General features: G+C 40.7%; 1 protein-coding gene across 1 annotated transcript in view; it reads left to right on the top strand.

Moving 5' to 3' along the window:
- The window catches only part of LOC133615132 (E3 ubiquitin-protein ligase rnf213-alpha-like), a 108,710-nt gene extending 93,856 nt beyond the window's left edge, over positions 1 to 14,854 (top strand). Inside the window, exons 59-67 of the mRNA XM_061973493.2 lie at positions 2,781 to 2,913; positions 5,354 to 5,437; positions 5,523 to 5,703; positions 6,659 to 6,860; positions 6,934 to 7,011; positions 7,088 to 7,285; positions 7,388 to 7,477; positions 8,427 to 8,605; positions 14,381 to 14,854. Of these exons, the coding sequence (XP_061829477.1) occupies positions 2,781 to 2,913; positions 5,354 to 5,437; positions 5,523 to 5,703; positions 6,659 to 6,860; positions 6,934 to 7,011; positions 7,088 to 7,285; positions 7,388 to 7,477; positions 8,427 to 8,605; positions 14,381 to 14,543 (1,308 nt within the window). The 3' untranslated portion in view covers positions 14,544 to 14,854. The remainder of the gene's footprint in view (positions 1 to 2,780; positions 2,914 to 5,353; positions 5,438 to 5,522; positions 5,704 to 6,658; positions 6,861 to 6,933; positions 7,012 to 7,087; positions 7,286 to 7,387; positions 7,478 to 8,426; positions 8,606 to 14,380) is intronic.
- The last annotated feature ends 9,096 nt before the right edge of the window (positions 14,855 to 23,950 follow it).

Below are 23,950 nucleotides of genomic sequence, written 5' to 3'. Positions count from 1 at the left end.
TGCACTTTCAACCTTCAATTTGTCCCTGTCCGAGGCCAGGATCGCAAAATCGTCCGCGAACAGGAACAAATTGCTGTTAGATGCTGATTTCATGTCGTTAATCAAGAATAACAATGGTCCAGAATGCTCCCCTGTGGGACACCGCAGCTCACCTTGAGGGGAGAGGACAGTGATCCGTTCACCTCGACCACCGGTTCTCTATCCTCAAGGTAAGATTTCATCCAGTTTGTAGCTGCGCTGTCAAAACCGATTGCCCTCAACTTGTTAAACAGTATTGAGTGGTTAACTGTGTCGAATGCCTTTTGAAGGTCCAGCATAACCGATCCACAGTACTTGCCCATGTCTATCTCTCGCCTGATGTAGTCAGTTAGGTACAGTAGGCATGTATCTGTGGAATGTGATTTTCTGAATCCTGATTGCGATTCGAATAGGAGCTCGCGATTTGATAGATAATTATCTATTTGCTCATATATTAACCTCATTTTTATAGTCTTTGGTATGACTCGGCCGGGGTTTGAACTCAAGACCTACCGATCTCAGGGCGGACACTCTAACCACAGGGCCACTGAGCATAATGACCATAATTTTCCGAGTCATACCAAAGACTATAAAAATGGGACCCATTACCTCCCTGCTTGGAACTCAGCATCAAGGGTTGGAATTGGGGGTTAAATCACCAAAAATGATTCCCGGGCGCGGCCACCGCTGCTGCCCACTGCTCCCCTCGCCTCCCAGGGGGAGATCAAGGGTGATGGGTCAAATTCAGAGAATAATTTCGCCACACCTAGTGTGTGTGTGACAATCATTGGTACTTTAACTTTAACTTAATGACCATACATGAGTTAAACTGCCATTAAACCATATATATATATATATATATATATATATATATATATATATATATATATTAGTTTTTGGTTTTTTTTGTTGTTCTTTTTTTTTCAAAACCTGTCCATAACATTTTGAGTTATATTGCTAACAAACAGAGAAACAAACTCTGTTGAAAACATGACCTATTAGGTGGAGGTTATAAAGTCTGCGTACTGCAAAGTGTGCCACCTGTGTCTCCAACGTTTCCAAGCCAAAACAGAGCTGTCCACTACATTTTGAGCATAGTAGGCCACTGCACACTGAGGGGAATATTTGAAGCCAGTGAGGCTAAACATCAATTTGTGTGGTATTTACTTTATTAAAAGTCCTGGGATAGGCTGCAGCATTGGCGTTGTTAGGCCTATTTTAGGGGGGCTCAAGCCCCACTAAAATATTCTTAAGCCCCCCTAAATAATTTGGTGTTTTTTTGGTTTTTTTTTACAAATAAATGCCGACATATTCATTATAAAGTGGCCCAAATATGAGTTTAAATAAATAATCATATAACCTGTTATTATTCACTCAGTTTCCCCTCACTTTGTAGCGTAAGGTAGAGAGCCCCTTTCGTGCGTCGGTATCCAATCCATTCCACTTGTTCATATAGAAAATGCCCACATCACTCAAATTCCAGCCCGCATTTTCTCTGCGACCTTGCCTGCGGTCCTGCAGGTGTACGAAGCACATTATCTTCCATTACAATGAGTGAAGCTGCACAAAACCTTGTGTGTGCAATTGTAAATCATTTATTTTTTAAGTTTTGTGTTTCTTGTAGAATCTATATAAAGTAATATACATTAGCCTATTGTTAAAATAATGAAAAAAACATCATTAAATATATTTGTTTTATTGTATTGTTACATTAATAGCTGTTTTATTATTATAGGATGGCTTGTTAAACATTTAATAGGATTTTCAGAGGGAGGAAAAACCAAGACATTTAATATAAAATGTAAAATGAATAAATACATAAAAAGAAAAAGAAAATATATGGTTAAAAGCCATCGTCCCGGGGAGCATTTCATTTCGTCCCGTGCATTTAAAAAAAAAAAATAATAATAACAATGAATAATTTCTAAGTCTTTGTTAGCCGTTTGTGAAGTTTTGTGCTCGTGCGTAACATTCGCTCGCATCCTGTGCATCTCCTGGGGGCAAAGCCCCCCTTGTCCTTAAAAGCTAGTGACGCCCCTGGGCTGCAGCCCTACTGCGACCCCCAGAGGTACAAGCGGTAGAAGATGGATGGATGGATATCAGTTAACTTTCCTTTAAAAACAGCATTTTCCAATCTGATTTAAAAAAATGTCCACTGCGGGTGACACTGCTTTTCAGAAAGTAAAAGTTGAAAGACACCAAACTGAATACAATTGTTTTATACTTGTTACACTGGATGTTTACATTGTCACTTTAAGACACTCTATTGTAAGTTTTTTTTTTTAAACATTTGTTTGAAACAGTGGGTGTTCCCACACAATTCTTTGTACTGAAGTATACAGTTACAGTACTTGTTTGTAGTAATAATAAATATGATTAGAACATTTGAACATTATGTGTGTGTTCAGTTACAGTAAATGTGTTTATCCTAAACATTCCCGCGACTTCATTTTACACACTGGCATTTATTTTTTGGACAATACCACAATAATATCCTCCCATGGTCTCAATACCGTGGCAATGTGGTACCGTGAGCTTTTGATACCGTTATATCCCTTGTGTATAGTCAAATTTAAGTTTGCACAAGGGTTAAGGTTTTATTCCACCTATGGATGAACCCAACCCCCTCCCAACATGTTTTCATATTATGTAATCATTTTAGAAATATCTTTTAAAAAGCTATTGACCACATTTTTTTAAGTAGGCCTACATTCTAAAAGGATTGATTTTTAAAACTTGAGCACTTTATTTGTTTGTATCAGGAAGCAGAGCTGCGACTGGTGAGGCACCTCCCTGACATCCTCACCCTCCAGAAAGAACTGGTTAAGAAGTTTCAAAACCTGAGTGAATTTACGTGCGGCACCATCGTGGAGTTTGTCCACAGCCAGAAAGAAGGTAATGAAACCAAAGCTTCTTTTAGGGCCGATGGTCATAGCACGTCGCTATTGGGAAACATCGCAAGGGAACGAAAACAGATGATTGCAAAGATAAATGTCCCATTGTGGGAATATTTCAGTTTTAAAACGAGTGAGCAAGACGGATGAATGAAATAGTGTAATTCTATAATTTTCATTTATTATATTTTGTTGGAAAGTGATGACAACAAAACAAACCACCCGACAAAACTGCTCTCCAAGATCTTTACAATGGTAGAAATAATACTAATGTGAAATAAAAATGTATTGCTTTTGAAATGGTTACTTGCATTATTTATATTATTTTTTTATATATACGGTAATGATTATGTTAGTGTTTAATTTAGTCTCAAAATAAAGGGAGCAATAATTTGTGGGACAATACATCAAACAAATGTTATACATGGAATTCACAAGTTTTTAGTGAAATGCTCTTCCAGTCCTCCATGATGACATCACAGAGCTGATGGATGTTAAACATATGCGCTCACCCATCTTCTTTGTCAAAAAAAGAAAAAATTGTTTAAACCTTGGGAAGAGGGGTTAGTGCATCTGCCTCACAATACGAAGGTCCTGAGTAGTCTTGGGTTCAATCCCGGGCTCAGGATCTTTCTGTGTGGAGTTTGCATGTTCTCCCTGTGACTGCGTGGGTTCCCTCCGGGTACTCCGGCTTCCTCCCACTTCCAAAAACATGCACCTGGGGATAGGTTGATTGGCAACACTAAATTGGCCCTAGTGTGTGAATGTGAGTGTGAATGTTGTCTGTCTATCTGTGTTGGCCCTGCGATGAGGTGGCGACTTGTCCAGGGTGTACACCGCCTTCCGCCCGATTGTAGCTGAGATAGGTTCCAGCACCCCCCGCGACCCCAAAAGGGAATAAGCGGTAGAAAATGGATGGATGGATGGATGTTTAAACCTTTTTTTTTTTTTTTTTAACACATTCCGGCTTTCTTACATTTTGACAAACAAAAAGTTGTGTCCAAATGTATTCTCATCCCTTCTCAACACAAGTTACAGTGTTCTAAGTCTACAGGGTTTTTTAAAATTACGCTAAATGTTATCAGGGTCCTCTAAAGAATGATTTAAAAGTGTTTCTTCAAAATTGTTAGCAATGTGAGTACTTTGTAAAATGTAAACCTTGCTGCTGCTAGGGCTGTAAATGTTTGGGCACCACACAATTCTGTTCGTGAGGGTAATGGTTTGTTTCAGAATCGATTCTCAAGTCAAAACAATTCTAGGTTCATAATCAATACGTTTTTTAATAACATTGGGTGCCCGTTCTATGATTAACTACATTCCTCGATAAAATAAATAGCTTTGATAAATTTCTGTGGTACTTAAAAGAAAACTAGTTTTGTTTAATAAAATTCTACGCAAACATTTAATAAAGTCAAATACAAATAAGTAGGGATGTCCGATAATGGCTTTTTGCCGATATCCGATATTGTCCAACTCTTTAATTACCGATACTGATATCAACCGATACCGATATCAGCCGATACCGATATCAGCCGATATATACAGTCGTGGAATTAACACATTATTATGCCTAATTTGGACAACCAGGTATGGTAAAGATAAGGTACTTTTAAAAAATGTTTATAAAATAAAATAAGATAAATAAATTAAAAACATTTTCTTGAATAAAAAAGAAAGTAAAACAATATAAAAACAGTTATAGAAACTAGTAATTAATGAAAATGAGTAAAATTAACTGTTAAAGGTTAGTACTATTAGTGAACCAGCAGCACGCACAATCATGTGTGCTTACGGACTGTATCCCTTGCAGACTGTATTGATATATATTGATATATAATGTAAGAACCAGAATATTAATAACAGAAAGAAACAACCCTTTTGTGTCAATGAGTGTAAATGGGGGAGGGAGGTTTTTTGGGTTGGTGCACTAATTGTAAGTGTATCTTGTGATTTTTATGTTCATTTAATTAAAATTTTTTAAAAAACGATACCGATAATAAAAATTAAAAAAACGATACAGATCATTTCCGATATTACATTTTAACGCGTATATCGGCCGATAATATCGGCCTGCCGATAATATCGGCCTGCCGATATTATCGGACATCTCTATAAATAAGGTAACCAGACAAGTATCCTACACGTCTCTTTTCTGAAGTAAATCTGTACAGCAGAGATTGGCATCTACATCAACAATATGATTTGCCTTAGTGGCTGGACAGGACAGATGAATTAAAAAAAAAATATTTTTTTAATTTTTTGATTTGTTTGAATCGATTATGAATCTTTACAAATAGGAATTGTGATTCATTCGATAATCTATTTTTTTTTACACCCCTAGCTGCTAGCCAGTAAAAATGTTAGTTTTTAGGCCTGCATGAACAAAGTTTAATGTCAACCATAATTCATAATTTACTGACACTTTCTACTTTTTGGTCTAGCTTCATTAAAAGCCTGGTATGAGAAACATATCAACATCTTCTTGACTACCTGGAATCAGCTCAGAACCTCTTTGGCAACCAAAGGTAAATCCTAATTCTCATGACAATATACAATGTAATATAAATGTACTACATTTTCCAATCTGACCACCCACATGTTGTCACTCAGGTGAGATCAAGCTGCCCGACGAGTTCTGTCAGAAGGACCTTGACACCTACAGTGACCTAAAGGTCCTGTTTCCTCAGCGACAAGGCCCTGGTCTGTGCTCTACAGCCCTTGTTAGCTACCTCATCGGCCTGCACAATGACATGGTCTTCTGTGTGGACAAGCACATGGGAGAGGAGACCAGGTGAGGGCGCTCTTTGCTCACTTTTCGAGGAAGGGAACATACTTTCACGCCTGCTCCACTTATGTGTACTGTACATGGCTAGATACATTGCAGTTTATATAGAATTGTAATATTGCAATTTACTCAACTATGGAGCTATTTGACCATACCAGGATAGGGGTGAAGATGAGTTTTGCACTCAGAACAAAAGTATTCTTCTCCTCAGGGACGTAGCACCAAATTCTAGGCCCCCATACACACACACTTGATATCTTTACATACACTAAAAAATTAATTATTGCATAGATTTTTTTAAACATGTAAAAACCTTAGTTAGGTTTTTGAATGTTTAAAAGATCGGATTAAAAAATGTAGAATATATCTCATACTCCTAAATAAATGTATATGTGTATATATATATGTGTGTGTGTATGTACACTGAACAAAAATATAAACGCAACACATTTGTTTTTGCTCCCATTTTTCACGAGTTGAACTGAAAGATCCAAAACGTTTACTATATACACAAAATACCTTTTCCTCTCAAATATTGTTCACAAATCTGTCTAAATCTGTGTTAGAGAGTACTTCTTCTTTGCCAAGACAATCCATCCCACCTCGCTGGTGTGGCGTATCAAGATGCTGATTAAACAGCACGATTATTGCACAGGTTAGCCTTAGGCTGTATAAAGATTTAATGAATTGTTTACCTTTCTTCTATCACCCATCCCTGTTCCAAAATGCTGGTGCTTTGTGTGACTGCTTTTAAAGGTTAGCTTTGATGACGTTATGACTTCTGTGTTGTGTGAAGTGTTCCAAACCAGGTTTGCTTCTCGTAGTCTTTGACATTCTGTATATTTGATTCAGTCAACCTTATTCTTGAGCTTTCATGCTATATTAATTTTATATTAACATTTATGACCCACTTTGAGATCCCCGCTTCTCCTCCTAACTGCACCTTCTTCCTGTCCCCCAGCTACAAAGTCAGCCCTGCAGAGTTGACTGACCTGCATGTGATCCACTATGAGCTGGAGAGGGACATCATGTCAATGATTCTTTCCAACTCCCAGTACAGCATAGAGCGGGGCCAGGAGACCCTTCACGAATATGATTTACCTAAGATCCAGATGCAGATTATCTCCCGCTTTCTCCTGGGCAAACCGCTTATTTATCTGGATGTGAGTGCATGGCACCTAGCGCAATAAAAAAGACATGGTTCCACTGACTGTTTTTTTTTTTTTAATCTCACAGGGAATCCCAACACTTGTGAACAGGCACGAACGCAACTACCAGATCATCCTGAAAGACGTCAGAGAAAAAGTCAAACAAGCGAGTATCGTTCCCGTGTTTAAGGTGTCACATCGTTTGTTCCTCTCCTGATTTTTTACCGCTTGTGTGCCGACAGGAGACTCTCCCGGCTCTGACTGCGTTGGATCTGGCCAGGGATCTGCACAACTACAGCGAGGCGTGTGAGGCCCTCTCCACTTTGGAATTGGTCCTCGGTTTCCTTGCCATGGCTGGGGGAGACCCTCGCATGCAGCTGTCCTCCTACCTGGAGGAGGTGCTCCAGATGGGAAGCCAGATTTCTGAGCATATCCTCAAGGTCGGCTGTTCCGAAGTGTTGCTTCTTTTTATTGTCGTGCCTTTTCACCCACTTCCTCTCTGGACAGATTTGTTTAATCGTAACTTCTTATGTGTGTCGCAGGTCCTGAGCCTGTTCTCTTTAAAGCATTGTGTTGTACTGTGGCAGCTGCTGACCTCTCTCAAATCAGACAATATGCTGATGCTTAAAAAGGTAATGTTCAAAGTCATACATATATATATATATATATATATATATATATATATATATATATATATATATATATATATATATATATATATATATATATATATATACATATATATATATATATATATATATATATATATATATATATACAGTATATATATTAGAGATGCGCGGTTTGCGGGCACAACCGCGGAGTCCGCGAATTATCCGCGGATCGGGCGGATGAAATTAAAAAAAATTACATTTTATCCGCGGGTCGGGTCGGGTCGGGTCGGGCGGTTGAAATAAAAAAAAATTAGATTTTAAATAGATTCAGGCGGGTGGCAGTTAAACCAATTCGGAAATATATATACATAGTTAAATGTTGTTACCCACATACGAAAAACGAGCAGGCACCTGCTGCATATGCCACAACAGAAGAAAAAAATCAACTAGCCCTGAAAATGGATGGCGCTGGAGCGTCGGGCCCATACCCGGCCGTCGCCGGCAGCGAGACGCGCTTGGAGGTGCGCTCAGCGCGGCTCCCATATGATTGCGCACTGGTGTGCGTCTGGGCCGTGACAGCGTGGCACGCGAATGTCTGTGCTGCATTGGATCAGTCTCCTTTCTTTAACAGGCAAAAGCTTTATAACCTCACTAATGCCTTGCATCGTCTATATTAGATATATAACAACGGGCGGGTGCGGGCGGGTGCGGTTCTGATCAAATTTTAGATCGGGTGGATGGCGGATGGTTGACGACTTTCTGATGCGGTTGCGGATGAAATAATTGCCTATCCGCGCATCTCTAATATATATATATATATATATATATACATTTACTATCGCTTATTCCCTTCGGGGGCGCTGGCGCCTATCTCAGCTACAATCGGGCGGAGGTTGAGGTTTCACTGTAATTTTAGTGTAGTCTGCAGTTGGCTCTTCAAGTTCACACTTATATTTTCCCCCCCCAGGATCCTTTCGAAAGAGTCTGTGAAGTGTACAAGAAGAACCTCGGTGAGGATGAGCGCGAACAACTGACTGCTTTCTGTTTTGAGAGCAGCACTGACACGTTCTTGTTGGAGCTGCATGAGTTCCTAGTCCTGGAGCTTCAGAATCCCAAAGCACCAGATGACTTCAAGCCAGACTGGAGGTACTTTTTTAATCTCATCGTGCAAGGTCCACTTTTGTGTTTGTACTTCTGTTACTAACATTAACCATTCGATTTCCGTGAAACTTTGTGATGACGGCCTAAAACTTCTGAATTTTGGATTAAATTATTATCATGTTGTTATTAAAAATTAAATAAGTAAGTACAGATGATCTGGTCTGATATTTGCCTTTCTGAACTGATCGGCTGATAAACTGCCAAGCCCAGCTGCTCTTTACTGCAGCTGTTTACGAGTGTTTACATGCTAAAGATTGTACTCGTGTGAAAGATTCCTTCAAAAGGGATGCGTGCTCAGGCAATTACTGGGGTTGTAACAAGTCTTTTTAACAACGATTCAATTCAAATCATAACTCGAGGTTGCCGATATGATTCAGGGACTATTTTATTTTTTAGAAGGATTTCAGCGAATTGAAATCGATTCAGTAACTTTTTAGTCAAAAAAATCAAGTAGTGTGACTGTGAAATAAATAGTGGATACTGGACACTGCAGGTGAAGTAAACAACAATTGATTACTAATATATTCACACCTTATTTGAATAAAGTGCAACTAACACTTTAGGTTGGTTTAACAAGAGGAAACAAGTTCTGTTCACATTTTCAATATTCAAGACATTTTCAATAAAAGTACAGTAACCAACATTTTAACAGTAGATTTACCTTATACTGCTTTTGTTTTTTAACATAAAATAATAAAATATTAATATCAAAAATAAAGTGCAACCAACTCATCTTTAGGTTGAATTAGCAGTAGATTTACAAGTTCCTTTTTTCTGCTGTGTTTTCTTTGTTTACCCATATCACATCACATTCGACCTCCTATGACATCATCCTCACACCAACACATTCAACAAATATTCAAACTGTTCCGCTTCTCTTATTTTAATAAACAGCAGTGCAGTATTTTTTAACAAAAGAGCAAATGAAACCAACTCCTTCTTTGTGCTGCTGCTCCATGAACGCTGCTTTGCTTTGGTGGTCAGCATTGTGCGAAATCCCATGCCGCCACAGGTGGTTCGTATTTGTCGTGTTGCCATTTGCTACATATCCTGCAAACAGTGAGCGACTTCTTAAGAACGTATGTCTTTGCAAAAGCCTTAGGGCCTGATTTACGAAAGGTTTGCATGTACTAAAACACGTGCAAACTTGATAGCACACGCAGAGCTGAACAACTAAACATATGCCAATTGAATTGCTTCTGTTAAGTGTGCAAAATAAGACGTGCCATCCATTTTGCTTCTCTTTCTTCATTGTTATGCAAAATATATGTAGATCATCAAAATTTCCTCAATACTGGGAGAAGATGCAAAAAAAAACCATTTACCATGCGCAATGTGATTTATCAACACTCATCATCTTTTTGCAAGCACTATTTGACTTTTTATTTAGCACGTGTCAGAAGGACGTGCAAACTGAGAACAGTTTTACACACAGCTGCAGGATCGCTGCTCGCGCTGCACACATAGACGGTGGACAGACGAGAATCTTCTGTCCTACGCATGTATGTCAACATACCGTATTTTTCGGACTATAAGTCGCAGTTTTTTTCATAGTTTGGCTTGGGGTGCGACTTATACTCAGGAGCGACTTGTGTGTGAAATTATTAACACATTACCGTAAAATATCAAATAATATTATTTAGCTCATTTACGTAAGAGACTAGAGGTATAAAATTTCATGGGATTTAGCGATTAGGAGTGACAGATTGTTTGGTAAACGTTGCGACTTATACTCCGGAGCGACTTATACTCCGAAAAATACGGTATTTGGATGGACAAAAATAAAAAATATTAGACATTGTCTATTCAGCAATTTCCTTTTATAATTTTATAGCTGCTGGATGACTTAGGGAGCTGGTTAAAATGAATTCAACTGATGCATTTTGTGTCTGCGTTTTTTTAGTTAGTTTTTTTAAATTTCGGAAATATATTACTTTAATATATCTCATACATGAAAAGACGTCTTCCATTATGCTTTTTCCTGCGTTTGATTCATTCCAGACGCACAAATGCGGCGTTGTCAGTGTGCATAGGTTTATCAATCAATCAATGATTATTTATATAGCCCTAAATCACAAGTGTCTCAAAGGGCTGCACAAGCCACAACGACATCCGCGGTACAGAGCCCACATAAGGGCAAGGAAAAACTCACAACCCCAATGGGACGTCGATGTGAATGACTGTGAGAAACCTTGGAGAGGACCGCATATGTGGGTGACCCCCCCCCCCCCTCTAGGGGAGACCGGATGCAATGGACGAGTGGGTCTGACATAATATTGTGAAAGTCTAGTCCATAGTAGATCTTATGTTGTCTGGCTTGCGATTCAGAAAAGGTGTTACAAATTATAGATGTGTGCTGCTGGTTGAACACGTCCCACACAGGTAAAAACATGATGACATGAATGTGCAGCAAGTGATCAAGTGTCTCTGTAGTAAAAGCCTCGTATACACGCAAAATCCTCATTTAAATAAGGCGCTCTGCACCGCTGTTCATTTGCACACGCAGTTTTAGTAGATAACACGCAACATGCCTCATAGCACCAACAATTTTATTTTTTGTACGCGTGTGGTATTTGGATCTTAGAAATCAGGCCCTAAGTGTTCCCACAATGGTGGCTCGTTTATTTCTTGTTCACCTGCTGATATCTGCCAAAGTGTTTTGATGACGTGTGGCGATGACACCACAGACGGGCGGCAGACTCATGTAACGTTTAAATCTAGTGTTGATTAAATTGATTAATTATCTTTCAAAATGATGTTAGATCGAAATATGATCGATATATTTGTATCTTAGGAATACAAATCAATCTATCCCATCGTTATAGCAATATAATATAATAATATATCAGTATATATTATATACTGTATATATAATATGTAAATATTACATATATGTTATATTTTATATTGATACTAAGGTACATTTTTAGTCTACTTTATACCTGCATTATCCTTTCCATCAGTACCCTTTCCATCCTTTGTAACTGATCTACTGTGTGGAACAATTTCCCCTGTGGATCAATAATTGCATTTCATTATCCCTTGTTACACACTTGCAGGGGTTGCATGAATTCCAAGAGGGTGCATGTCTTGCAGAACACCGGCTCAGATGTATTATTTATCAAGATGTTAATATTTATTAAAAATATTATGAGGTAGCGACTTGTCCGGGGTGTACCCCGCCTTCCGCCCGATTGTAGCTGAGATAGGCTCCAGCACCCCCCGGGACCCTGAAGGGAATAAGCGGTAGGAAATGGATGAATGGAATTATGTAATAATTAATTGTCTAGCCACAGTGCAAAGTTGCTTCTTAGCTGCTAATCCTCATCACCCTAACATAAAACTCACTTTCTTTCAAGTGCCATTATGGAGGACTAGAGAAAGATGAATGGCTAAACATGCTACACACACACAAACTGAGCAGGACGACACAAGAAGCTAAAGCTGCAATGTAAAGTCGGACTGATCAATCCAGATGTCCATACTATCGATACCGTGTATCAGTGTATAAACCAGGAGTCCCCAAACTACGGCCCGCGGGCCGGATACGGCCCCCCAGCGTCCAAAATCCGGCCCGCGGGAAGTCCCAAGTTAAAAAAAAAAATATATATATACCGGTATATATATATATATTTTTTGTATTATTACTTTTTTTTTTTAATTTGTCCTTACTAGTCCATTTTCTACCGTCTCCTAGCCACTCAGGCAAATCATATTGTCTAAAGATTAATTTTACCATCGATAATGTGACATGCAGCAAGTGCGCTCTTTAATTCAATTAGTGCGCGAGGAATATATATGTATGAATAAATATATATATATATATATATATATATATATATATATATATATACACATATATACACACACATATATATATATATATATATATATATATATATATATATACACATACATATATACACTTGGACATATACATAGACATATACATATATACACACACATATATACATATATACACACACATTTACATATAATATATATATATAACGCGGCCCCCAGCCAAATTGTTTTACCCCAATGCGGCCCCGGAGTCAAAAAGTTTGGGGACCCCTGGTATAAACGATACTACAGTGATTAGATTGTTATTTGTATTTTTCTTGTTTTTTGTACTACGAAAACAAGTTTGGTCGTTTTGGTTACCACATTTTTTGGAGTATAAGTAGCTCCGGAGTATAAGTCGCACCGGCCGAAAATGCATAATAAAGAAAAAAACATATATAAGCCGCACTGGAGTGTAAGTCGCATTTTTTGGGGAAATGTATTTGATAAAATCCAACACCAAGAATAGACATTTGAAAGGCAATTTAAAATAAATTAAGAATAGTGAACAACAGGCTGAATAAGTGTACGTTATATGAGGCATAAATAACCAACTGAGAACGTGCCTGATATGTTAACGTGGCGCAGTGGAAGAGTGGCCGTGCGCGACCCGAGGGTCCCTGGTTCAATCCCCACCTAGTACCAACCTCGTCATGTCCGTTGTGTCCTGAGCAAGACACTTCACCCTTGCTCCTGATGGGTGCTGGTTAGCGCCTTGCATGGCAGCTCCCTCCATCAGTGTGTGAATGTGTGTGTGAATGGGTAAATGTGGAAGTAGTGTCAAAGCGCTTTGAGTACCTTGAAGGTAGAAAAGCGCTATACAAGTACAACCCATTTATCATTTATTTATTTATATTATGGTAAGAGTCATTCAAATAACTATAACATATAGAACATGATATACGTTTACCAAACAATCTGTCACTCCTAATTGCTAAATCCCATGAAATCTTATACGTCTAGTCTCTTACGTGAATGAGCTAAATAATATTATTTGATATTTTACGTTAATGTGTTAATAATTTCACACATAAGTCGCTCCTGAGTATAAGTCGCACCCCCCCGCGAAACTATGAAAAAAACTGCGACTTATAGTTTGAAAAATACGGTATTGTTTACAAACTCATGGAATATGTCTCAAAACAATCAAGTTGGGCACTCTTAAGTCGAGCTTGCACTTTATGTTTAAATAATATTTAAAAATGAAGGACTGCCTCCTGATAAACGACAACTGGTACTTGCTGCAGTTATGCACGATGTGACAAAATATTGTATTGGTATGGATCTACACAATACCTACTGCTACTGTTATGTACAGTATTAGCGCTGTCAAACGATGAATTTCTACAATCAGATTAATCTTTCGTGAATTTTGTGATTATTCGCAGTGAATTACTTGCTCACATAATTTTAATTCATGTTAGTAATGACTAATATTTTAACACCTTATTGTCAGAATGTCACACGAAAAACTTGTTTGACTAAAACTTGGTAACAGCGTCAATTCTGCAATAACATTGCAAAAAGGAGGTTCTGATACATACCAATAATAATAATAATAAAGTACTAAACACATCCATAAACAAAACTCAAAAGTGGATTTATGTCTGCATTTACTCTTCTTTTAACCAGTTGCTTAAACAAACTTGTAGACATTTTAGATGACAGTGCTGATCTCTTCTGGAAAAAATATATAAATTACGATAAAAATGTTTTGTATTTATACATTTTTAATGCAATTCTTCACATGTGTTTATTTTGACTGTATGATAATAATATTTGCTCTACCTTGGATTAGGGCTGTAGGATTATCGGTTTAAACATAAATTGCATATTTAAGTCAAGCAGGTGCTTTTATTCTTGCCTGAGCTAGATCCTCGTTCTTGAATTAAAGGTCCTGTTTTTGTCTCTTACAAGCCTGAAGGACTCTCTGGAGGCGTACATGATGCGCAAAGACCTGGACTTTCCTCCTGACCTGGAGAAACACTTCCCGCCTGAGATCTGCCTTTGTCACTGTGTGGAAACCTGGAAGTTCATCAACGCCATCAAGCAAGAGCGCAGCCGAAGGCAAATAGGATGAGAGGGAACGGCCTTCCTTCTTTAAGTCTGCCTTGTCACATGATCATGTTTACATTCCTCACGGGCCAAACGTTTTGAAGTGCAACGGATGGCTGACAGACTTCTAGAAATGTAGTAGAAACCATTTTCAATCTTTTTCTATTTTCTTCACTATAGTCGATATTTACTGCACCAATGATGTGATGTTCCATGGAAGCTGAAGACAAGTGTTATATGTACTGTAGCCTTATTTGGTACAATTGACCAAGTTGCCTTGCTGTATTTTCAGTTCCATTATAATGTGCCTTCTTAATACAACATTCTTAAGCTTAATTCTTCAGTATCCTGCCTTGTAACTTTTATAATGACACCCCCAGGTTCGGTTCAAACCTGGGAGACGAAGATTCTTGCAGCAAATCCCTAAAAAGAGGAGAGTGCTCCTGTTGAAAAGAGGAACTTGGACCACGGAAAACACGTTGGCAGGACCTTGCATTGCCATTTTAGCCTTGCTAGCAAACATAGAACACTGGGGCCCAAACATTGTGATTTACATAACTGACGCGTTCCTCACGGCACCTCTTTAAGTCCTCTCCTTTTTGGCAGTTATAAGTTGTAAGTTGTTACTGTAGCTTGTTTCATTCAGATGCAGTCTGTAGTCGTTTGTTCTATTTACTTACAAACCCCGTTTCCATATGAGTTGGGAAATTGTGTTAGATGTAAGTATAAACGGAATAAAACCAGGTCCAGTCCAGATAATGTCCAAGTCGGGTTCAGCAACACACACCTTCATTCATGTACACTGAGAGAAAAAAATAGAAACATTTTGGAACACAACAGATTGCATATAATCTATAAACAAAATTACATTTTCAAAACAAACAAACAACAAAAAAAAAGAACGTATTTACAGTCCAGATTATGTTCAGGTCACTAAAAATTAGGGAATACAACAACAGATAGCATATAATCTATAAACATGGTCTCACTAGTTAAGCCTTAACTAGTGAGACCATGTTTAACTGTTAAGGGAGGGGTAGCGGGGAAATGATGTATGACCCCGGAAGTGGGCATGGTCTAAACCGGAAACAGGAAGTACACATCGGCCACCTTTCTAATTTTGTAGCTTTTTGCATTTATATCTTGGGACCTGAACATTAACCAAGTAATAGCGATATTGTCATTATAAGCGCTAATGCCGAGGAACAACTTTTAGCGGCGTCGAGATCGAAGAGAGGTAAGTAGCTTATGCAGCTATTGACATACTGAGCCGGTGAGCTGCTGCATCGATGAGCTGATGCCTCTCACTTGTACAGTAGAAGGTTGTGACTTTAAACTGAGAAGTTGTTCAACTTTGACATTCAACTTAGACCTGGAAATGGTGAGAAAGACAGGAAAATATTTATTTTTTTACCTGCTTGAGTATTATGATTAATTCTTTATGTGAACATCAATATATTAACATGCCATTAGTCTGCATCCCAGTGAGAGCAGACATTGTACAGTAAGTGATTTTTGTATTATGTTTGTAGTTATTGTTTAGCACTTAGCAATGCTGCTACTTGCTGGATCTGCTCATCACGTCACTTCTAAAACTTGCAGCTTCTCCCCCGTATAGTTTTGCTCAAAAATACAAGGTTCTGGATAATCATTTGTCCCAAAGTCGTTGTCATCTCTCATAGATTTTGCTGACAATTTCCATGAATTAAAATTTGTGTGCATAATGTGTTTGTTTAAAAAAAAAAAAAATTGTTGTAAAAGTCAGTGTCAAAAAAAACAGTTCAGAAAAAAATCAAGACCCACTTCCTGTGAATAAAGACTGAAGCGATAGGTGGTGTCACCGAACCAGCCAATCGGTGTCAGGTTTCCAGTCACGTGACACGGGTCGGAGGCAAAGAAGCAGCTCCTGAGGCATCACACACCTAGTGTCAGGCTTGTCACTAACACTTTGGTTATGTTTGGGTTTTCCTCTGTATTTGTGTTTATTTCCTGTCAGCGCTCTTGTTTTGGTTCCATTTCCTGCATGTCTCCCTGAGCGCTCGTTTCCCTCACCTGTCCCTGATTGGCAGCCTGGCACACCTGGTTGGAATTGCCATTAATGCAACTATTTATGCCTCCCTCGTCCTCTGGTGAGTGCTCTATGATTGTATCCTGTATACCGTTGCCTGTCTCCTGTTTTCCCTGCATTGTTGACCTTAAAGTCAACGTTTCCTGCACTACACCTGCCATCTCCGCATCTTGGGGTTCGTCACCAGCAGTTCCTGACACCTGCAGTCAGGGGCGGATTAAGAAATTTTGGCCCCCTGGGCCTGACATGGTCTTGGCCCCTCAACCCCGCGCGTGCACGCGCACACACACGCACGCACTATGCAAGAAATACTGTATACTGTGAACAGACATGCACACTGTACTGTACAGAAGAGTGCACATACTGCACACACACTATTAGGTATACCACACAGACAAGCACAGGTTTCACACAGACACAGGTAGGGGGAGGGGATAAATGGCCTAAAAATAAAAATTTTGGAAAATGATTACGCCCACTTCAGTGATGGTGCATTGGGTCATGTGAGAGATATTATGTATTGGAAGTTGGTACCTATCATGAAATAAACCCCCCACCCCACCCAAAAAACTAAATTGGACATGATTTTTGCCCCCTTTTCCTCCCTTCTATCATTAAAAATAAAATAATATCTTAGGAAAACACTTTGGCATAACGGCAGCTGTGCAGCAAATTGAGGCTCAAAGTCTGTATCTATTTTGTGGGAAAGCTTGAGGAGGAGAAGGAGAAAGGTAAAATGATAACACATGCATCGGAGAGCACCACAAAGAAAGGTGTAGGCCAGTTCATGGTACAAGGGCTGCATGCAGGTCAAGATAGCCCATTTCCTCTGCCTGTCTTACCCATTCACCGAGAGACCACTGAGGACATAGAAATGCAAGTGGATATGGGGTTCGAAATACTGGCGTCGGTCAGAGGAGTCAATGTGGAGGATGTTTATAAACTTGTAGATGCACATATGACTGACAGCACAGAGCACAACAAAGGCTTTTCAAAGCTGTTGGCAGAGATGAACAACTTGGAAAAACCAGCAGGGCAGATCTTTTGTGGCACCCACACTACACTGGGCTTCAGCAGTGCCATGAATAAAGTGATGCGGTTGGCGGAGGCCGATATGAAGATGGAGCAAGTGCTACAGAGTTTCATGGTGGATCTGGATGTAGACAGCAAGAATGCTATAGTGGCTGGACAGGCACTGGACATGTCCTGAACTCAGTGTCAGACGTGGCTGCCGAATACTTGGATGAAGTGAAGCAGCTGACAGATCTCATGCTGCCCCATCTGAAGACTGTCCTGGCCAGGCAGAGGATGGACTTTGGGATGGATGAGGAGACCTTCCCAATGGACCCTGTCAGTGAACAGGCTAGTAACATTGATGGCACCCCTGTGCACAACATTGGGATGGAGAGACAATGTGGCAAGGTGGACTACAGACTGAAGAAGTTGGGCACACTGAACGCAGTCAATAGGTCAATAATTTTACAGAAGAGCCAGGAGCTTCAGAGGTTTCAAGGCAGCAGCACAAGCAAAAAGAGAGGTTGAACTCAACTGGAGTAAACTCATGAAGGCAAAATTCGAGAGTTGGGCTGACGAGAAACAAGAGATGGCTCAAAGACAGGAGAAGAAGAGACTAGACATGCTGGACACACTGAAATCTTTTGGTGGCCCCTTCACGATAGTGGGGAAGTTGAAAAGTTCCTTGTCGATGAAAGTCTGAACAAGAATGCAAAGCTGCAGAGAATGAAGCTTGAGGTTCAGTTTGCCAGAGAAAGCACCAAGCTTCTGCCTAAAGTCAATCCTATCTTCAGAATCCAGGTGACAGACAGTTCCCAGAAATGGCGAAAGTGCAATTCTCCCAGTCATAATGGATACTTAGAATTTTATGGTGGTGGTAAGTATTCATGAAAACAGGTAGCCTAACATTAGTGAATGGGTGAATTCTGGAAATAACAACCTAAAAATCTTACACAGTGCACCTTTAAGCAAGGGGTTTCTTTCGTGCTTTCAATTTCGCAAAATCATCCACCACATCATTGAAGTCCAACTCTCTTGTCAGCTCACTCTCAATTGCCATTAGAGATAACGCATTTAATCTTTTCTGAGTCATTCTTGTGCGCAGCTCATTTTTGACTCTTGACAAAAGAGAGAATGAGCGTTCTCCCTCACAGTTACTGACCGGTAGAGTGAGAAAAATCTGTAGCGCAGTGTATGTATTAGGAAACGTAGGCTGTAGTCCAAAATGTATTATTGTTTTGAGCAGTCCTGAAGGGGTCCTCTCCTCATCAGTGTTGTTGAGCTGTATAAAAGATTTGAACTGTATAAGCTCCTGTCCAAGACTTTCATTGAGGTCAGATGAGTATGATTCAGTGAGAATCTTGGCCTTGTGAAGGACTGAAGCATTGGACTCTGTATCCAAAGAGAAAAGGACACTGAACAAATTGTTCAGATGTTTGTAGGCCTCCAGACGGTGATTAAGGCTTGAACTCAGTTGATCAATAGAGGCAATAAATGTCTCTATTTGAAACAGTTGCCTTCCCTCAAGCACAACATCTGGGGATGCTGATTCATCAGCAAACTTTTTACGTTTCTTCGTCCGTTCAGCCCTGTAAGATGGGGTGCCACCCAACATGTTTAAGGCTTTCTGCTCAAAATGATCAAATAGATCTCTTTGGGAGAGAACAAAGGTGCGCAGAGATTCCAGCAATCTAACTGCTGTACCAAGGTCCATGTCTGCTTTTTGAAGTTGCAGACTTGTGGCCTGAAATCTGGACAGAACAGTGTCCCAAAAGCCTGCCATGAAGGCCATCTCAAGTGAATCCAGCTTCCGCACTAGACTGTCAGCTTCAGTTTGTGTGTCTCGTTTCTCTGTGTCATCAGTGGAAATACCCTGTAGTGCTGCTCTTATTTTACTGTAGTTCTGCCACAGTGCTTTGGTAGATTCTGCACGGCAACTCCAACGCGTGTTGGATAAAGCTTTAAGTGTGAGATCTATGTTGGAATTGCCAAATACCCTGTCCCATCGGTGTGTGGATGCAGTTGTGAAGTTGTAAATAGACTGAATCAAGTCAAAATACTTAGAGACTTCATTTCAACATCTGTCAATGCTGTTGACTCCCACCAAATTCAAAGAGTGAGCTGCACATGGAATATAGTGTATTAATGGGTTGCTTTTCTTTAAGTGAGCCTGCAACCCATTATACCTCCCTGACATGTTGCTGGCATTATCATAAGCCTGCCCCCTGCAATTTGACAGCTCTAACCCTAGATTTTCCAACACAGACATGACACAGTTAGCCAAACTTTCACCTGTATGGCTAGTAATGGGCTCAAAACCCACAAAGCGTTCAACAACACTGCCCTCTTTGCTAACAAAACGGAATATGAATGTCAATTGGTCCACATGAGATAAATCTGGGGTTGAATCCACAATGATAGAGTAGTATTTGCTTGCTTGCAGTTCATCTGCTATAGCCTGTTTGGTTTTTGCACCCATCAATTCAATGAATTCCTCACAAATGGTGGTAGACAGATATGAGGTATTACCTCGACCCATCTGCCCAAACTTTCTGATGTGATCCTTTAGAAAGGGATCAAATTCAGCCAGGACCTCCAGAATACCAAGGTAGTTCCCATTGAGAGCAGACCCTAACGATTCATTTTTACCCCTAAATGCAAGGCCCCTTTCTGCAAGGAATTTAATGACTGCAACAACTCTTTGTAACACTTGCCTCCAATAGCTGCTCTCTGCCTGAAACTGTTTGAACAGGTCTGCATCAACTGTGGCACCTGTGGCGCGGTTCAAGACTGCTTGCATGCAGGTTATGTGCTCAGCACTTCGCTCATGTTCACCAAATCTTTCTGAGTGTTTCCAATCACAATAGCCTGTCACAAAAGAATGTGTTTTTGGGGAAAACAGTTTGCATGCAAAGCAGTAAACATTACCAGTAGAGGGAGAGTACATCATCCACTCTCTTTGTACTCGTTGTCCATTGGGCAGGTGTGAAGTAAAATGTTCATTGTTTAGGTATCGGGGTTTGCCTCCTACCCCACTGTTCCTCACAGAAGCTGGATAATGGCTGTGACGGTTGTGAAATGATTTTGCACCTCTTTGAATAAGAACTTCCTTCATTGACTCAGTGAGGGTATCAGCCCATTTAGCGGGATCACTAGGTAGAGTTGTCACTGTAGATGGTGTTGAAGAAAGATTCAACTCATTTTCTATGCTGTCCAGAGGTGCAGTGACCTCACATTCATCCGAGCAACTGGCTACTGCTGAGTTGGATAAATCATTAGCATCCGAAGCATTTGGTTCAGTGCGTACACTTGTAGTGGTCTCAGGATCTTGGGAGCTACATGCTAGCTCAGGTGCATTGCTAACCTTAGCTGAATTTGCAGTAGCATTTATAGAATTGCTTTCAGCAGATGTCTTTGTACTGAAGAAGCTGGAGATATTTGGAACACTCTCAAGTAAAACTGATTCCTTTTTTTTCTTTTCTTGCTGAATTTTTTTTCTACCTCCTCCACTTAGACGTTTATGATCCATATTTCCCTTCTTTCTGTGCACATTGGCTCTTTGCCTATCACAACAGCTTAACCAACTGTGTGTGTGTGTGTGTGTGTGTGTGTGTGTGTGTGTGTGTGTGTGTGTGTGTGTGTGTGTGTGTGTGTGTGTGTGTGTGTGTGTGTGTGTGTGTGTGTGTGTGTGTGTGTGAGTGATGCAATTTTCAAAACTAGCAATCTAGCATTAACAGTCAAAAGCAGAAATCAGCTGATTTCTATAAGAACTGATAACAGATTTCCAATCAATGCTAAACTCAGACAGCGAAAGTCACTAGATGACGTTTTGAGTCGCCAGTCATGTATGGCCAAAAGTCTCTAAATCGAATGCCAACGTTGCTTAATCGCCAACACACTGGGACTCACTGAAGGACTGACAGTGAATAAAAAAAAGATGATTAAGATAATTGTGTACTTTTCTCTTCTGATATTTTCACTAAGGACCCCAAGCTATCTGCATGCAGCAACAATGTCTGACAGACAGGAGAGCGGAGTGGTCAGTGATGAATGGCAAGGGAACAGACTGATTTGTACTGAGGAGAAAGAGAGAGCCAATTACAGTGAAATAAATTCCAAAAGAGCCAAGTGACTAGCTGAAGGCAGGGACAAATGCCTTGGAGTGACCAACAAGAGTGCAAAGTACCAAATGGCAAAATGTGGGAAGACCAACAGGCAGATCTGCTTTTACCACTTATCTTCACAACCAAAAAGTCGCTAAATGATGTTTTCAGTCGCTAGCCAGGTATGGCCAAAAGACGCGAAATCTAGCGGTAAAGTCGCTCAATCACACTGACAGTGAAACAAATAATTTTTAAAAAGATAGTAATCGTACAATGTCTTGTACTTTTGTCTTCTTTCTTAATATTTCTCAAAGGACACCAAAATGTCGCTATCTGCAGGCAGCTTGCTAGCTATGATGGCAGCAACAATGTACCTTAGAGTGACTGACCAACAAGAGCTCAAAGTACCTAATGGCAAAATGTGGAGAGACAGACACAATAAATTGCATTAAGATGAAGAGAACTGTTGCTATTATTAATTTTAACAACAACCAGAAAGTCGCTAAATGTCACCAGCCAGGTATGGCCAAAAGTCGCTTAATTGGCCACACACAGTAACAGAGAAACAAACAAACAAAAAAAAAGATCATAAAGATAATAGTTGTACAACTTTGTGTACTTTTGTCTACTTTCTAAATATTTTCACAAAGGACACCAAAATGTTGCTATCTGCAGGCAGCTTGCTGGCTATGATGGCAGCAACGATGTCTGCCAGACAGGAGAGAGTGGTCAGTGACGATCGAATCGAGAAAATGACAAAATGGGTCAAAGACCAAAAAGTTATTAACTGACAGCAGTGACAAATGTCAGACTGTAAACTTTTTTGAAAGAAAAGGACAAAATGGGAAGATGCTGATAATAACAGCAAAATGGAAAATATAAGAATTTCCAAGTAATGCTCAACTCAAGTGTGTGTGTGTCGTGTGTGTGTGCGCGTTAAACTTCTTGTGGAATGATTTCAAATGATCTCTGAGTCTGAACTGAGGGAAAGGAAACCAAATTTTGAGCAGTCACTCACAAGTTCAAAGTACCAAATGAGGAGATTCTAAAAGAACAGACCGGTTTATGAAAGACTCGATGGGGGAGGGGCACAGCTAAGAATACTTGAGTGAGATTCTGTGATCCAAATTCGAGATAAAGCTTTTTGATAATGATAATTTGTCAGAGTAAGGTTGTGTAATCAACATTTGAGAATGAGCTTTGCCAATCAATCAAGAATATTTGCATTAAGTTCTGTGATCAAAATTCAGAAACAACCTTTAATAATTGATAAAGAATATGTGAGTGAGGTTGTGTGATCCAATTTGAGAATTAGCTTTGATAATAATGATTGAGAGCCTCTGGCCCTCTGTGGATTGTGGCCGCGGGGCCAAGTTGGCCTGGCCCCTTGGGGCCTCTGACCCTCTATGGATCGGGGCCAAGTTGGCATGACCCCTCGGGGCCTCTGGCCCTCTATGGATCGTGGCCGCGGGGCCAAGTTGGCCTGGCCCCTTGGGGCCTCTGACCCTCTATGGATCGGGGCCAAGTTGGCATGACCCCTCGGGGCCTCTGGCCCTCTATGGATCGTGGCCGCGGGGCCAAGTTGGCCTGGCCCCTTGGGGCCTCTGACCCTCTATGGATCGGGGCCAAGTTGGCATGACCCCTCGGGGCCTCTGGCCCTCTATGGATCGTGGCCGCGGGGCCAAGTTGGCCTGACCCCTTGGGGCCTCAGGCCCTCTGTGGGTCGCGGCCGCGGGGCCAAGTTGACCTGGCCCGTTGGGGCCTCTTACCCTCTATGGATCGTGGCCGCGGGGCCAAGTTGACCTGGCCCCTTGGGGCCTCTGGCCTTCTGTGGGTCGCAGCCGCGGGGCCAAGTTGGCCTGGCCCTTTGGGGCCTATGACCCTCTGTGGGTCGTGGCCGCGGGGCCAAGTTGACCTGGCCCCTTGGGGCCTCTGACCGTCTATGGATCATGGCCGCGGGGCCATGTTGGCCTGGACCCTTGGGGCCTCTGGCCCTCTGTGGGTCGCGGCCGCGGGGCCAAGTTGACCTGGCCCCTTGGGGCCTCTGACCCTCTATGGATCATGGCCGCGGGGCCAAGTTGGCCTGGCCCCTTGGGGCCTAAGATTATTATTTTTGCAAAAGTAGTTTTGCATGCGTCGCGGCCACGGGGCCAAGTTGGCCTGGCCCCTTGGGGCCTCTGGCCCCCTGGTCCTGGGCCCGGTAGGCCCGTTCATTAATCCACCTATGCCTGCAGTACAGCATGATGG

This window comes from Nerophis lumbriciformis, linkage group LG22, assembly GCF_033978685.3.
Source record: "Nerophis lumbriciformis linkage group LG22, RoL_Nlum_v2.1, whole genome shotgun sequence".
In the NCBI taxonomy this organism is placed as follows: Eukaryota; Metazoa; Chordata; class Actinopteri; order Syngnathiformes; family Syngnathidae; genus Nerophis; species Nerophis lumbriciformis.
Note: the sequence above shows the minus strand (reverse complement) of the source record. Positions and strands in the feature narration are given on the sequence as shown.